This window comes from Opisthorchis viverrini (assembly GCF_000715545.1).
Source record: "Opisthorchis viverrini unplaced genomic scaffold opera_v5_194, whole genome shotgun sequence".
NCBI lineage: Eukaryota > Metazoa > Platyhelminthes > Trematoda > Opisthorchiida > Opisthorchiidae > Opisthorchis > Opisthorchis viverrini.
In genome coordinates, this window is record NW_008751850.1 from 199825 (window position 1) to 215196 (window position 15372).

Consider the following 15372-nt stretch of genomic DNA (forward strand, 5'->3'; position numbering starts at 1 on the left):
ACATCGCCATTGTATCTTCCAGAACCGGTAGTTTTGTCCCCACGCACGGTTTTAAAAGTACAAATGAAAAAGGTGCGAGGTGGTCTTCCTCGTAATGATGATGATGATGATGCACTCAAAGTAGTGCAAACAAACAGTAGGTTAACTTTTCGACTGCATCATCTTCGGGATAATTAAAAAAACCATCCGGCTTCTAGTGATCCTCATATCCACCATTGTTCCTCGCGGAGGCATCGATAACTGTGAAGATGTGACCTCTAACTCTCTTCAATACTGCCGTGTAAAGTTGTGGTTGGAGTGTTAAGCATCAAAGCACACGAGAAAATTCCTTCTTACTTAGCTTTGTTGCCTGTTAGAAGGGACCTCCAACAACTGGTTTAGTTGTTCCAGCCGGTTACTTTGTCTCACCTGCTCGCCGCTCAGTCTACACGACTTTCGAATAGAGTATACATTGCAGTCCTTGGTCCAATCAGCTGCTGATGTACCGAAATCCTGGAAGATTTTGTCGAGACGGGAACAATCCGTTCTGATATCCAAACCCATATTGCTATCAAAGTACGTTTGTTGCATTGCATTTTTAGTGTAGATCAATTAAAAGACACTTGCACAATGATGTACCTCAAAGTATTCCCTGGTTTCATTATCGTTCCAAACACGATATACTATTTTAATACTAAAGTAAAACACAAAACGATCAACTTGTTGTCGAATTTTTCTGCATACGTGAAACAGATATTGCCCGTAAATATTTTGTTTGGGCCATTCGATATAATTGCCCAGGATTACTTAGAATTGCCGCTCGTCTGAATAATGCGGAAATAAAGTCTATCAAATTACTTTCGATAAATATTAATCATTAGTTCGAAATCCCAAATAGCGGTCTAAATTATAGTTCGTTCCTTATCTCTGTTCATTAATGCAAGCAACTATATTCAGTCTGGTACACTACGAATGGTATACCGGTTACTGTTGGACGTATTATTCACTTTATGCAACCCCCATTTCGGTATAAATATGCAGAGTTATGGCCTAGAGAAGTGTCAGTCTACTGGATGCCTGGCCGAAGCACTTGGTATTTTAGACGTAATCGGTACAGTCCATTAGTAGCTCGAGGGGATCTGAACTCCGGAAAGTTGAAAGAGAAAAATCAGGGAAAGCAAAATCGGTAAGCGACGCGGACATTCCATATTTGGAAGTTCGACCCGTCAGTTCCGATTACTTTACTTTTACGGCCGTGAACAGTAATTGGAACGCTAATTCTCTTCTGGCGAACCGGGTCGCTGACACACCTGTCCCGGAATGCTAAACGGTTGAGAAATTTTACAGAAATATGCTCCTCGGAAGTCTTCTTAGAGGGCAATCTATCCAGCTCATGCAGATAAAAACGCCTAAACTTTACAGTAAATATGCTAGCTGTCCGCGAGGAGATCTGAACAAAACATCGCCATTGTATCTTCCAGAACCGGTAGTTTTGTCCCCACGCACGGTTTTAGAAGTACAAATGAAAAAGGTGCGAGGTGGTCTTCCTCGTAATGATGATGATGCACTCAAAGTAGTGCAAACAAACAGTAGGTTAACTTTTCGACTGCATCATCTTCGGGATAATTAAAAAAACCATCCGGCTTCTTCCTCACCTCATATCCACCATTGTTCCTCGCGGAGGCATCGATAACTGTGAAGATGTGACCTCTAACTCTCTTCAATACTGCCGTGTTGTGGTTGGTAAAAAAACCATCCGGCTTCTAGTGATCCTCATATCCACCATTGTTCCTCGCGGAGGCATCGATAACTGTGAAGATGTGACCTCTAACTCTCTTCAATACTGCCGTGTAAAGTTGTGGTTGGAGTGTTAAGCATCAAAGCACACGAGAAAATTCCTTCTTACTTAGCTTTGTTGCCTGTTAGAAGGGACCTCCAACAACTGGTTTAGTTGTTCCAGCCGGTTACTTTGTCTCACCTGCTCGCCGCTCAGTCTACACGACTTTCGAATAGAGTATACATTGCAGTCCTTGGTCCAATCAGCTGCTGATGTACCGAAATCCTGGAAGATTTTGTCGAGACGGGAACAATCCGTTCTGATATCCAAACCCATATTGCTATCAAAGTACGTTTGTTGCATTGCATTTTTAGTGTAGATCAATTAAAAGACACTTGCACAATGATGTACCTCAAAGTATTCCCTGGTTTCATTATCGTTCCAAACACGATATACTATTTTAATACTAAAGTAAAACACAAAACGATCAACTTGTTGTCGAATTTTTCTGCATACGTGAAACAGATATTGCCCGTAAATATTTTGTTTGGGCCATTCGATATAATTGCCCAGGATTACTTAGAATTGCCGCTCGTCTGAATAATGCGGAAATAAAGTCTATCAAATTACTTTCGATAAATATTAATCATTAGTTCGAAATCCCAAATAGCGGTCTAAATTATAGTTCGTTCCTTATCTCTGTTCATTAATGCAAGCAACTATATTCAGTCTGGTACACTACGAATGGTATACCGGTTACTGTTGGACGTATTATTCACTTTATGCAACCCCCATTCCGGTATAAATATGCAGAGTTATGGCCTAGAGAAGTATCAGTCTACTGGAAGCCTGGCCGAAGTATTTGGTCTTTTAGGCGTAATAATTTCTAACAAGCAACCAGGGATAGTGCATACCAGAAATTATGATAAATTGCTCTTCGCACTGCACCTGGTCACCCGGTCGATCAGTGGATTTTCGAAAAAAAACAAGCAACACACCTACTATATATCTTGGTATCCGTTATGTTATAAATTACACGCAAGTTAGCTTTCTGCTCACACTATTTGACATATTTTCGATGCAGCAAGATGGCTGTCTCAAGCAACAAACACTGCCACTTCAAAGTTGTGTGACGATGTCTTGAACTGGGGGTGATGAATGCCCAGTTCCTCTCAATCACTCCACATCTGGTACTCTGGAAATATTTGTCATCTACAACGTATTTGCATGTAACTTCATTTTATGGAGCTGACTGGGACCATCGTCGCTCCTGTTCCGCTTACAAGGGTACTGGGTACCGCAAGTCCATCAGAACAGTAGTTAATTTTGTGTAAAACCATTCCGGTGTCCATGGAGCTGAACCAACCCTCCGGCACATGTGCTAGTCATGGAAACTGGTCCAATTAAACTGACAATACTGTCTTGCATGTGTCACCTTCCCAAGTTTTTAGATTTCTACGTCACAACTGTGTTCACCGGGTACAGTGTGATATGCTGGGCTGTTTCAACACAGAGTTAGAAAATTAGCTGGGTAAAAAGTTTAGGTATCAAGGTCAAATAAAACTTTCAAAATATGAGGTCTTCCTAAAAAAAAGTACGGGAATCCCAAGTGAGGAAGTATAAAAATACGACTAAAGAAGACGTCTCTCCCAAAAGAAATTTAACAGGTTTAGAGAAATACTTAAAAATGAATAGAATAAAAAGGTTTGCTGTCTTCATAGATTGGTAATCGGTTGGATTTTGGCTTGAAACGAAGAAGTTCACAAGATTTCCAATTATCAATAGAAAGATTTATGTTCTGTAACTGAATGCGCTCACATAAAACACTTTCGTCTGTTGCATGCTGCGACATGCTTGAACGCACAAATTGAAATGATGTATGAAAGCCCATCAAATATCCTGATATCCTCCCACATCCTTGAAGCAGTGGTATTTCCAGAAAAAACGGTAGCACACGGACAAGGTAAAACGAGTTACTCTTAGGCTGACAAATGGGTTACCAATCGAAGAACTTCACTTCAGGGTTTAATGCAGCACAACATGTGACCTACGTCGTTGCGGGTATAAAACAAGGAGCGAAAACCAGCACTACTCTCGGGCATAAAAAATAATGTTCACGAGGTTTTGACAGTTTCTCCTCAGGAATAATCTTCCGATTGGTGAACTACAGATGGAACAAAGCGTACCTGGATGAGATCCGTTTGCGCACTTCTCACAGTAATAAGAGTATAAAACTCAAAAATGTCACACAATGGGAGATCACGAAATAATAAAAAAAAACACTTTTTCAGTAATTTAGACAAAAAACCTCCGCAATCTCAAGCTTGACTCGAGGTTCTTTTTGTCAGAAAATTAGGCATTTGTCTATTTTGAAAACAAGCCGGCTCACATCTTTTCACCTGTGCCTCAGGCGCGTGCTTCACGACCAGAGATTTGACCTGGAAAAGAATAAGAGTCGTGTAACGACACACAATCTCAATTAGTCAGATGCTATTTTAAATGTGGACTGTGTTTAGTGCTCGTCCCTCTGAAACCAACCCTTTTTGATAAGCTGACAACCACTCAACGGATAGACGTAATACACTACTCATAAGGTTGCTGAAAATTCTTTTGCAGCACACGACCGGTTTTGCACTTCTTGGGGATCACCAGGTAGCCACAGATTCCGAGTTTCCGTCAAACTAATCTTATACTTGAAACCAAATTGAACGATATTGGCGAGACATACTTATTTGAGGACAAACTTTGTTGTTCGATAAACTCACCTGGAACCCAGCTGCATCTCTTGTGTATAAAGTTCTCAGCAACCTTATGAGTAGTGTATTATGTCTATAAATGTATTGCCATATCTCAATTATTGTAACAACTGAAACAAGAGGCAACCCGGTGAAGCGCACTCAGTTACCTAAAAACATTATAAACGAGTGAGTATCCCGAAAAATCTAATTTGTTTGCAAATGAATGTAAAGAACTTGCTTGCGTTTTAATCCACCTGTTTGTCTTTCGGACTTAATTTTTTCCCAAACAGTAGGTGGGAATATTTACTGATAGGAATGGCGGACATTGACAATGCCGTTGGCTTAGCTACCATTCGGCATGATTATATTTGTACCATAAGGCTCTAAGGAGATGAGCTACAGTGTAGTGACCTACGGTACTTTAATATAAGCACGATTCTTTTGAAACATCAGTAATCACCATCCTGTCGCGTCACGATCTTGTTCACCATACCGTTTTTACGTAGGTCCTGAAACAATTAGACCATGGCATGCAGCGTATCCCAGGTAATAATCGTCCAGTCATGTAGTAGTGTTAATTACCCACTGAAGCACGTAGGCATATAATCCAGCATTGTTTACGCGGACGATAGATAAACTAATTAAAAAAGAACAAAATGCCCAACACGCTCGCGCGGTTCAAAAATCCAGGGAAGGCCACTGACCGTTCTATTTAGTAAATTGTGTTTGGACGCCTGGCGTCTTTTTTCTCATCGGCAAGCTCAAAACTATCGTCTAAAACTCCCTGTCTCTTGTCAGTTAGATTATCACAAATAGCCCCCATTATTCTGTCAAACTTATGCTAGTCAAGTGCAGAACCCTGAAGTCATTGTTCTATTCCGCTAGCCCACACTCTGTAATTTCGCTAACCGTTTAGCGCGCGCCTGCCTGGCCACTTTGACGTGGTCAGAAGAAATGCAACCCTGTTTGAATACAGCAGACCTTGAATCCAGGTGGTTTACCTCTTACAAATAGAAGTTAGAATCGGGGGACAACATCGGCGATTCCCTGTCATTCAGTCGGCACGGTATCGACCTGGCAGCAACAACTTTTGCTGGATTTATTTCTTCAAAAAGTGGAAGCAAGAACCGTTTGTGTATTTGTTATGTTGTCTGTAGCTCAGTAGCTCTGCAGCTTGCTTCCGACTTCCCAAACGCACAATCTTGTTCCACCTCATTCATCTATCAAACACTGTTCCGGGATCTACACCCAAAGAATTTTTTCTGATTTTTTTTTCTATTTGTAACCCAAAAGCTGTGTCGATACAATCCAAGGGGGTGTAAAATTAAGCAGCACACTTTTGTCTTTATCACCTGAAAATAAACGAGCGCTGTATACGCATGATCCCTTACAGCAAGATTATCTAGTCTAGTGATTTGATTCGCATCACATTCAGACTGAAAATGCAAGAAAGCAAAATTCCAAATCGAATAATGAAAACGAAACTATTCCATTCAGCAGCGTGTCACATGAAAACTTGGCTCTCTCAAAAATTCATATACATATATGCATATATACACTGTGTCTCATAATAAACGTTAAATTTAATCGCGTAAGTAAACATAGCCAGTTAAATAAAAAACAACAAAATTCATTAATTTAGTAGCCACATTAAGGAGGTTTTGTAGGCAATTGCTGGCATTTTTTCTGTTTACGATGGATGTCAGTACGTCCGTTGAGATTGTGAAACTTCATTATTCCCTTGGTGGAAGGGCCACTGCTGCACTTCGTGGTTACATAACCAAACATGGTCTTATCAAAGATCCTTTCACCGTGTCGACCATTACACGCTTGATTGCGAAATTTGAGTCCACTGGATCTGGATTGGATTTTCCTGGCAAAGGGAGGATGTCTCTGAGTGATGCAAGAGCGCCCATTATACAGAATGCCGTCGAGCAAATTCAGTCCCAGAGCACCATGGCATCTTCGTCAATAACTCAGGTGTCTCAGTTGANATCACGGAAGAAGACAAGGAGCAACGTTTAACGTTCGCTAACTGGCCGCTGGACAATGAAGAAATCGTTCCCAACATTTTATGGAGCGATGAAGCAAATTTTTCTGTGGATGGCATAATCAACAAACACAATTGCGTGATATGGTCCCGTGAAGCTCCTCACCAGTACCTCACCCATAATCTCCATTCCCCTCATCTCTGTGTGTGGATGGGATTCTCCTCAAAGTGTCTCTTGCGTCCCTTTTTCTTTGATGCTACGGTTTCCGGCGACAGTTACCTCCATATGCTGCAGACGCATGTTATCCCGCAGCTCAAGCAGCACAAGAAGTCGTCGACCGTCTTCAAACAAGATAGCGCTCCATCCCACTACTCAAACCAAGTGAGAACTTACCTCCGAGAGCAATTTCCTAATGAGAGAGTCATTGCTCGTTAATTTCGAAACTTTTAGCCCCAATGTCACCCTAACTTACACCTCTGGATTATCGATTTTTGGGGAATAATCAAGGCTGGCGTATATCAGGAAAATAAACCGAAAAATTTGATGGAGTTGAGAGCGAGAATGCACGAGTGACGCTTGAAGAAGTTAAACATGCTGTGTCCCGCATCTGATACCGCCTCTTACTTGTTATAGAAGAAAGGGGTGGTTTTTTTTCGATTCACAATAAACCTCCATAATGCATATATGTTTGTACAGAAAGTAATAAGCGCTTAAATCAATGTTAAAGTTTTAACTTGGGTATTATATTTTGCATCTATTATGAGTCACCTGGTATATATATACGCGTGAAATCCACCTGGTGAACATCGTTCAATAGGCTGCCGATTCTTCCGGATGATTGCAAAATTGCACACTACACTCTAGTCACTTCTTTTCAGTAAGAGCCGAGCTGTGTGCTTCGAATATAGATCAAACTAATGATGAACACCTAGTGGCACAGATGACCTTCAAAAAGATTCTGGGTGATGACTAGTGGGAAGCATCTGTCACTTCTGATTAACCTAAGATTTAGAATGACTACTTAAACCTTCCGTTGCGATTTTGAAGGCACCCTCTGCCGCCTATATCCTTAGACTAAACCTCAGGTTGCACAAAACACCAGAGGTGGCTCCACGAATAAAGTATTTCCTTGTCTCCATGAGTAAACTGTTGCCCTTTCATGTGCAAAATGCACTACCGCAGAAGAAGTATACGAGCATCACTGAATGTCAAACATGTTGTCTGATGCGAAACAATTTCAAACATTCGTCGCATTGGTACTTTCTTAGGGGAAATCAACAAAAAAAACGAACATGCAGTGCCAAATGTTAGGCCAACTTAAGCGCACTCACATTTTCTAGGTGGGGGGCATAACTTGAAAGCCGAAAATGTTGTACGCTTGAAGATAATGGGTTTTTTACCAAGGCCTGGCGGTTTATAAAAAGTGAGAATCAAGGACATTTAGAGGACAGGGAGCACTTAAAATGCTTTCTACGGCCGTTTTAGACGTAGAACTTTCTAGGCACCCACAGATGAGTTAAACAGCTAAATATTTACTGTCCAACTGTGGCCTGAGTGCGTGTTGCCGGTGCACTTTTGTAAGCAACGGAAGGTTCAGACGATTTTGTAGTTTCTCATGAAATTTGCATATCCCTCTCCACCGTAATGTATCGTACTTTTCTTTCTTTGACAAACAGAGAAAAACATTCCATACCGGACTTACGTGTAAATGCTCGCGGAACGGTCAGCATTACGCAGGCTTCTTCCATTCACGCTGGGAAATACGAGTGTGCCGTGGTAGCTGGTGTGAATACTGCCAAGTCCTCTGCATTTCTTCTCGTGGCAAGTAAGTCTGTCGGATGTTTTGAACTACTCTGTCAGCTGAAGGCATCACAGGATCGAACTTCAGTGCTGTGGCGATTCTCACTGTGCAACCCCTGCATCTCAGTTTCTTAAGTTGCAACCATGCGAGGAAGACTCGTACGTAGCTCCCGTCGAGTGACATCGAGTTCTACAGGAAAACTCGGGCAGTCACGACGTAAATACCTACAGTTCACCAAGACCCATGTCTGAGCGAACCGGGTTGTTCCCCCCAGGCGACAGTTAGTTCAATTTCAGTAGAAACAGGAATGCTGTCTGCGTGTGTGCATGCAAAATGCAGCAGAGGCTGTTTCTTTGCCCACAAAGTTATTTAGTGGCCTCCAGTGGCTTAAAAAAATTCTATTTTACAGGTCCGAATCTGTCCAAATTAGACCTACTCTGTGCAGGAGAAAGTCGATGTCAGACTTTTATGCCTCACTTCTAGTCCCCCTGAGATTCATCATGAGCTTCATCCATGGATCTGCGTGGCCGAAGATGGCACACCAAAGTTAAGTATCCCTTTCCAAACTTACTACTTTACAACCCCATCTATGTGCATTTGATGTGAGGTATACACAGAAACAAAATGGACCTTTAACCAACTGGGATCTAGAACCTACACAAAACTCCAACCCCTCTGTGCTCAGTGAGAACCATTTGTTTCATTTGTTTCAAAATAAGAAATCCGGCGCTCGCTGTACCTTCCACTACAGTGAAGCCTCTGTAGCAAACAGTTAAACAACACAAGAAACCTAAGGTTTCATATGTTGCGATTACAAACTTATTGTCCCTTTACTTGTACAATGCAGCTTCAAATTGAAACAACGCGCATTCAGTCGAATGTTCGTGCGAGAATCGGTTGTTCGGATTTGTGGTGTCTTCGGAGCAAACCAACCACCACCCTCAGAATAAGAGGCACGAAATGCAGTGGACAGCACAACGTTTGGTGGCGACACGTATGGAAGAGTAATTACTTGGAAAAACACGCCATAATTGTAGTGTGTCGCACTACAAATAGGTGTAAACGGCGATGACTAGAAATTTAGTTCCTGGAAGGACGCTTCGAAATGCTTGAGGGGGACTAAAGTTTTCAAATGCAGATTCCTCATATGGGTTTGCGCATTATATAAACAAGCCTGCCTTAGTAGGATTCGCCTTGGTGTTAATTACGCGACGTAATTATTTGTTTCCCTATTCCTCAGCCTGATCCATTACCCTTCCGGTGACTACTCAAGTTTCAAGACTGACCCGTTCAACTTATACAACGTTGACTCTACCTCAACCGGTTTTCTATAGACGATTTGTTTACATTTATCTCCGAGGTTTTTGTGGAAAATTTCTCCCAGTTTGAACTGAACAACAATTTTCCCGTTTAATTTGTCCAATAGCACACTGCCCTTCGTATGCCATCCTGTGTTGCTAACTGCCCAAGGTTCAATCTAGCCGTAAGCCTTTCTTTAATTCCCCTTACGATTTACTGTTGATTTCCTATAGTACCACGGTCTACCTATCTATACTGTCTGCCCAATTCCAATTCAATATATTGTTCACTGCCCAATTGTGACTACTGAACAAACGCAGGTGAAGTTCGTAGAATTCGGTTTCGCCGCAGTTATTACTGACCGTCAGTTGGTGAATTAGACCACATATTACCTGTCAGATGGGACACCTAGATCGTGCGTTTAGGCTAAGTAACCAATTCCTTGTTTTGAGATCACGGCCTTAGCACAGGATCGCACCTTTTTTCATTTTCCAATGACTGTATGATCGATAATGTCATCCCCATGATTACCCATACTGTCATCTGATTCATACAAAGTTTCCCAACAGTGAATATGGAGAATTAACCAACTTGGTGACACTGTAAATTCCGATATTACACTGAATTATGAAAGAAATGATGAACAAAATTAAAAAAATACAAATATTTATGCTTGGTTTCGCTGGTTAAAACTGAAATTGCTCATCTGTGGGAACCGACAAATTTGTAATTTGCCGCGGCAATATGATTACTGAGAAGATGCGCTGTAGACCATTAACTGACGCCACCTAAATAAATGATACTCAGCATAACCAACAATATTTTCTCCCTGCTGAATTCAGCTCTTTTGCTGTTGATGTGAAAAATCCACGTGGGTTTTATGATTGTCTCATTCAGTAACTAAATACCTCTTCACCACTGTCTATCGATTTCAGCTCAGCCGGCCATTCCCATCCTTCGACCGATGAACTCTGATCGTCCGCTTTCTAGTCCCAAAGAGGGCAACCTACAGGCATTTGTTTGCACCTGCCCTGTTGTCTACCCACGACCTAAACTGATTTGGATTATTTCCCCCGTCCGCGTGAATGAAACAAGTGCAGTGCGTCAGCTCCAAAACGAGGTGAGTATATGTCTACCTCTCTCTCTCGTGTACAGTCCCCATTTGCCAAGGTGATGGGTATAACTCGACTGCGATAGTTAGGAGAAAGCGTCTACTGGTGGTTTCATGTTAAAATCTTCAAAGAATATTACTTCTTCCAAAGATTAACCCAATTAGATTCCCCTAAAAGATTGAAAACCTCGAGCATCCGTGGCCGTTCTGAATTTTATTAGCCCAGTCACAGTTTTCTTTTTCTGAAATTTTTGTCGTACCGCGCAAGCAATCCGCTGATCGCTGTAAGGTTACCACGTCAGCGTAACATTACGCGATGAACCTGAAAATATTTCGGATTGTTCACTGGTTGAAAATTCGCTACACATTCAAACATACATAGTTTCCGATGCCGGCTTTCTGGCGTCACCAGCTCAGTTTATACAGTAGTGCATATCACCCTTGTGGTCGAGTAAGCTGATATAAACGTATTCTGTGTGACGCCGAAGTGACATAAAACAAAAAGAGTTCCTTTTTGTCTTGGGTCATTTCTATTTCATTTGGCCCGTGAGAATCGTAAATTGAACATTCCATTAACTAACGGTTTTCTTAGTTGAAAATTTATAAAGAGAACTTTCAAAAAACAAGAGACCACATTTTCTGTCCTCGGGTGGATATGTCGTGTGGAACACAAATGTTGGCACATTGGAATAATAACATGATAAAAATATAATAATAATATTAACATACTACTGATAATAATACACATTGGAATACTAACTTCCGGATGGAATAACCCAACCATTGGTTGGCTGGCACTGTTCAGCGATCCAAAGAAACGCCAAATTTCTTGTTAGAAATATCAAAACCCACAGAGTTATTTTATTTTAAAACACTTTTTGTCAGCCAGATGGTGGTGAAATGGAACAAAAACGGCTTTGGGGTTGTTTTTGTCGTTGCGCCCTAAACCGGAAATCACACATTCGCTGGGAACTTCATTATCGCTTCGGATTTACTCCATTTCATTTCGTAATTCGACTATGTCGTCTATATTTTGGTGAAAAAAATTGCAACACGTTAAAGTCCTGTTATCAAATCAGCAAATGATGGTGAACTAATTTGACCTAATACGCAACTGTACCTTTCTGAGATTAACATCGCGGTTTTTAGCAGAACAAATGTTTGCAGTGAGCTTTAGCACCTCTGTGGTCGGTCATTTGTCGGTTTCGTCTCCCTCTGAAGACAAATTTTTAAACATCTTCGTGATGCCTAATTTTAGGACGAAAGAAGTTAAAACAAGGTCATTCAAAATATGATTTTCTTCCGTGTTTTTTTTGTATGAAGAGCCAGTCTAACTTCAAAATCCCTGTATAGTTTAGTTTTTCCCAAGTCAAAATAAACCAGGTGTAGAGCAGGCCCGTGCATCATCAAGACACTCACTTTGCCATGGACCACACTGTCGGAATTGTTGGACGGGATTTTAAAGTGCAGCGTCCAACGCCGACACATAATGCGTCGGCTCCCCAGCTGTCTCCAACCACTTTCCATATTCTCATATGCGTAATTAGTCGCTGAATTTCTTCATTGCTAATATACTCCCACACTTGAAATTGAACCACTACGGAAAACTTCCACACCTCCGGATTTTGTGAACAGGTCTTGCCCAGGTATTCGAGAAACTTTTCAGCTTTTCCCGTTGTTGGTATGAAGCTAAACTAATTATCGGGGCTTTGTAACAGGTAAACGGATTTTGTCTACGCTTATTATTGGGAAATTGTCTCCGTTCTTATTATCTTTGGGAGAACCGACGTCTAACTTTTACGAAATTTGTTGTGCTCGGCACTGGTGCTAAGTATTTTTGCCACAGAAAACAAAAAGTTTCTGTTCCCTGTTGATGTAAAACATTTTGGCTCGTGCAGAATCTCGTGCTCAGAATCTTGATCACCGTATGCTCCTTTTGTCGGATGGTTTAACGACTAGTGCGAAACCCAGAACACAATTTCAGAGAAACCATTTTAGCACGTCAGTCAGGTCTTCGTATTCTATGCAACAAACGATGTTTATCGATATTCTATGCTTTTTAAGCTAGTACTTTCCCACTTTTTCCCCAAATCAGCCTTCGAGAACTTTTATATATGAACCAGACAAAAGAACATTTGATGGCCTTCTTAGCAGTGAACTAAGAATCAACCTGAGCTGGACGGATCACGCAGCAGAGTTGGGATGCAAAGCAATCAACAGTGTTGGAGCCTCCATTTCACAACGCATCAAACTGAAAGTGGAATGTATGTCACTGAGTAACTTCTTGTATGTTGGTATAAGTGTTATTCCTCTTTATCAAACATGAGTACTAATATGATACACAATAGCATAGGGGAAAAGCATTGTATTATTCACAAACATGTCGGCAGAGTGATAAGTTCTCACGGTTCGGATGTTTTACTTTTTGGAGCTCGGGGTAGCACTTCATTCAACTTATCCATAGGGTTATCACTTCTGTCTGGCTTGAATATATTACTTAAATGAATGGATTTCAGTCAACCAACAAACACTTTTGCTGGCATTTAGCAGACACAAAGACCATTCTGAATTTCATGTCTTGGTTGTTCCAAAACCACACTACTTGCCAAAATACGACGCACACATTTGCTTTCGGAAATTTGAAATCTCCATTTTTCGAATTAATGACGAAACTACTTACAAACGGTCAGTCCTATGGTGAGCAATAGGGATGTGTAGCCGACATGTGGTAAGGTGAACTAGAAATAGTTCAGAATTGCTATTAACGGCTGACTGGCCACCTTCATTTCATAGAACTTTGTGAAACTGCCGTTTGTCAACAAAACTTGAGTGCGTGCCGCTGTTTTGGAGCGCGTCAACACAGAACATATCATAATATGGTGCTTTCTACGCGACGCCACTAGGCAACACACTTGACACATTTACTGAGGCGGAACGATTTATGCTTTACTTTCGGGGCACGGCAACCATTCTAATCGTATGCAAATTTGCCGTTTCAAACGTGTTTATGTTGTTGAACAGCGTCAAAAGACAAAAAGTGTGGTGATTTGTGGGAGACTTACGAGCGTTCAACGTTGTGTTGAAAAAAATTAAGACTATGCTATTATTTGTCGATTAGACTCTGATAAATTACTGTTCAGTAGGGCAAAAACCTTTCAGAATGCTAGTAACCACCTCGGTTATAGAATTTAAACAAAGGTCAATATTTTTAATTTATATTTATTTAGTTCGTTTCAGCGCCTAATTCATTTTAGAGCCTAACTGGTTACGTTTTTAAAAAAAAAATAAATGGGACGTGTACATATCGCATCATGTGTCTCCATCGAATACACGTTTTCAGTTTTGCCGTCACATTGGGAGCTAACCGCAAGAGTACTTTTAGAAGGGTAGAATTATGCTACAGGCAGGGTTAATTCCTTATGGCAAGCACAAGCAATCAGTAACTCTCTGTGAACTACACGTTTAAAATGTATGATTTTGCTACCAGATGCTTCAGGAAAAGACAGACAGAGGCGTGCACAAGTAAACAACATCTTATAAACAAACTGAACAATGATACCGTTTCGGTGGCTTCCAGACTGCTTCACAAGAGCGTCCAGATTCAAACAAGTCTTGCGTTTTGTAAGGCGCAAGCTAAGAAACATCAAAAATGTCTTAGAATATCGGTGAAGTACTTTTAGGGTTCTTCACCTGGACAATCGAGAAGTTTCCAGTTGGGGTTATGTCCTATCAGTAAGGCCATTCTCTACTGAAAAGCTCCAAAGTCTTTCACGCCTGTCTTTAATCCAGTAGCGTGCTGCGCAACAGTCTACATTAACAAGTTTCGAACCAGTGACCTTTTGACCGGTTGCTGAATACTTTGTCGTCTGGCTTCGAGCGACTGAACCGCAGTTTGTTTAGCTCTGCGTACCCATTTGTCAGTTCGAGTGGAGTTTTCGTTTATCGCGCGAACTGACTCTTGGTGCGGGCCACTTATAGACTGCTCGTGAGGAGCTTCTATGAAACCTTTGAGGCCACGTTATCCTGAAAACCCAAATAGGGAACTCGGGATACTTTGGTCAGTGGTTTAACGCTTCGCAAGCGGCTTTACAGAAGTATGAGAAAGTTAATGAAAGCACTTTCAGAACATGAAATTATTTATATAGTACGAACATCGAATGTTAATGAACAACCAAAATTCAGTGTACGGGGTCAGTCCTTTCAGAATCAGTGAGCGGCATATTTATGGGAATCTCTGGGATTATAATGATTCACGCTTCAATGTATTTGTATTAAGTGGATTCTTCTGCTGAATCCGGCTCAAGGCTTCTGGGAACTTGTTCAAACGTAAGACGAAGGGTTAAATTATTCAAAATAATAGAAAAATTACCTGGTTTTCAGGAAATTAGGCGTTTCCCAAGTGATTTGCGACGATCCAAGAAACGAATGGCCAATAATTCTTCAAAATATACCCAATAGTCAGCTTGTTCGCACAACGTGGGATGATCTTCGTTGAACCCCACAAGGCGTAGTAGTATACCTAGTAGTATATCTCAACAACGATTCCGCATTTGGCAAAATTGTTCGGAATCTCAGCCTTCCGATCCGAGTCCAGGGAGCATGCGTAAACACCAAGGAGGAGCTGGTGGCTGCTTGGGGTGAAAGTCTGCACAACAGCGCTGACGGTCGCGGTTTAC

The 15372-nt window shown here is 41.3% G+C and overlaps 1 protein-coding gene across 1 annotated transcript in view; it reads left to right on the top strand.

Moving 5' to 3' along the window:
- Positions 1 to 8129: 8129 nt before the first annotated feature.
- The window catches only part of T265_07930 (hypothetical protein), a gene marked incomplete at both ends in the record, with an annotated part of 8575 nt that continues 1332 nt past the window's right edge, over positions 8130 to 15372 (top strand). Inside the window, 4 exons of the mRNA XM_009173595.1 lie at positions 8130 to 8310; positions 10521 to 10705; positions 12792 to 12960; positions 15223 to 15366. Of these exons, the coding sequence (XP_009171859.1) occupies positions 8130 to 8310; positions 10521 to 10705; positions 12792 to 12960; positions 15223 to 15366 (679 nt within the window). The remainder of the gene's footprint in view (positions 8311 to 10520; positions 10706 to 12791; positions 12961 to 15222; positions 15367 to 15372) is intronic.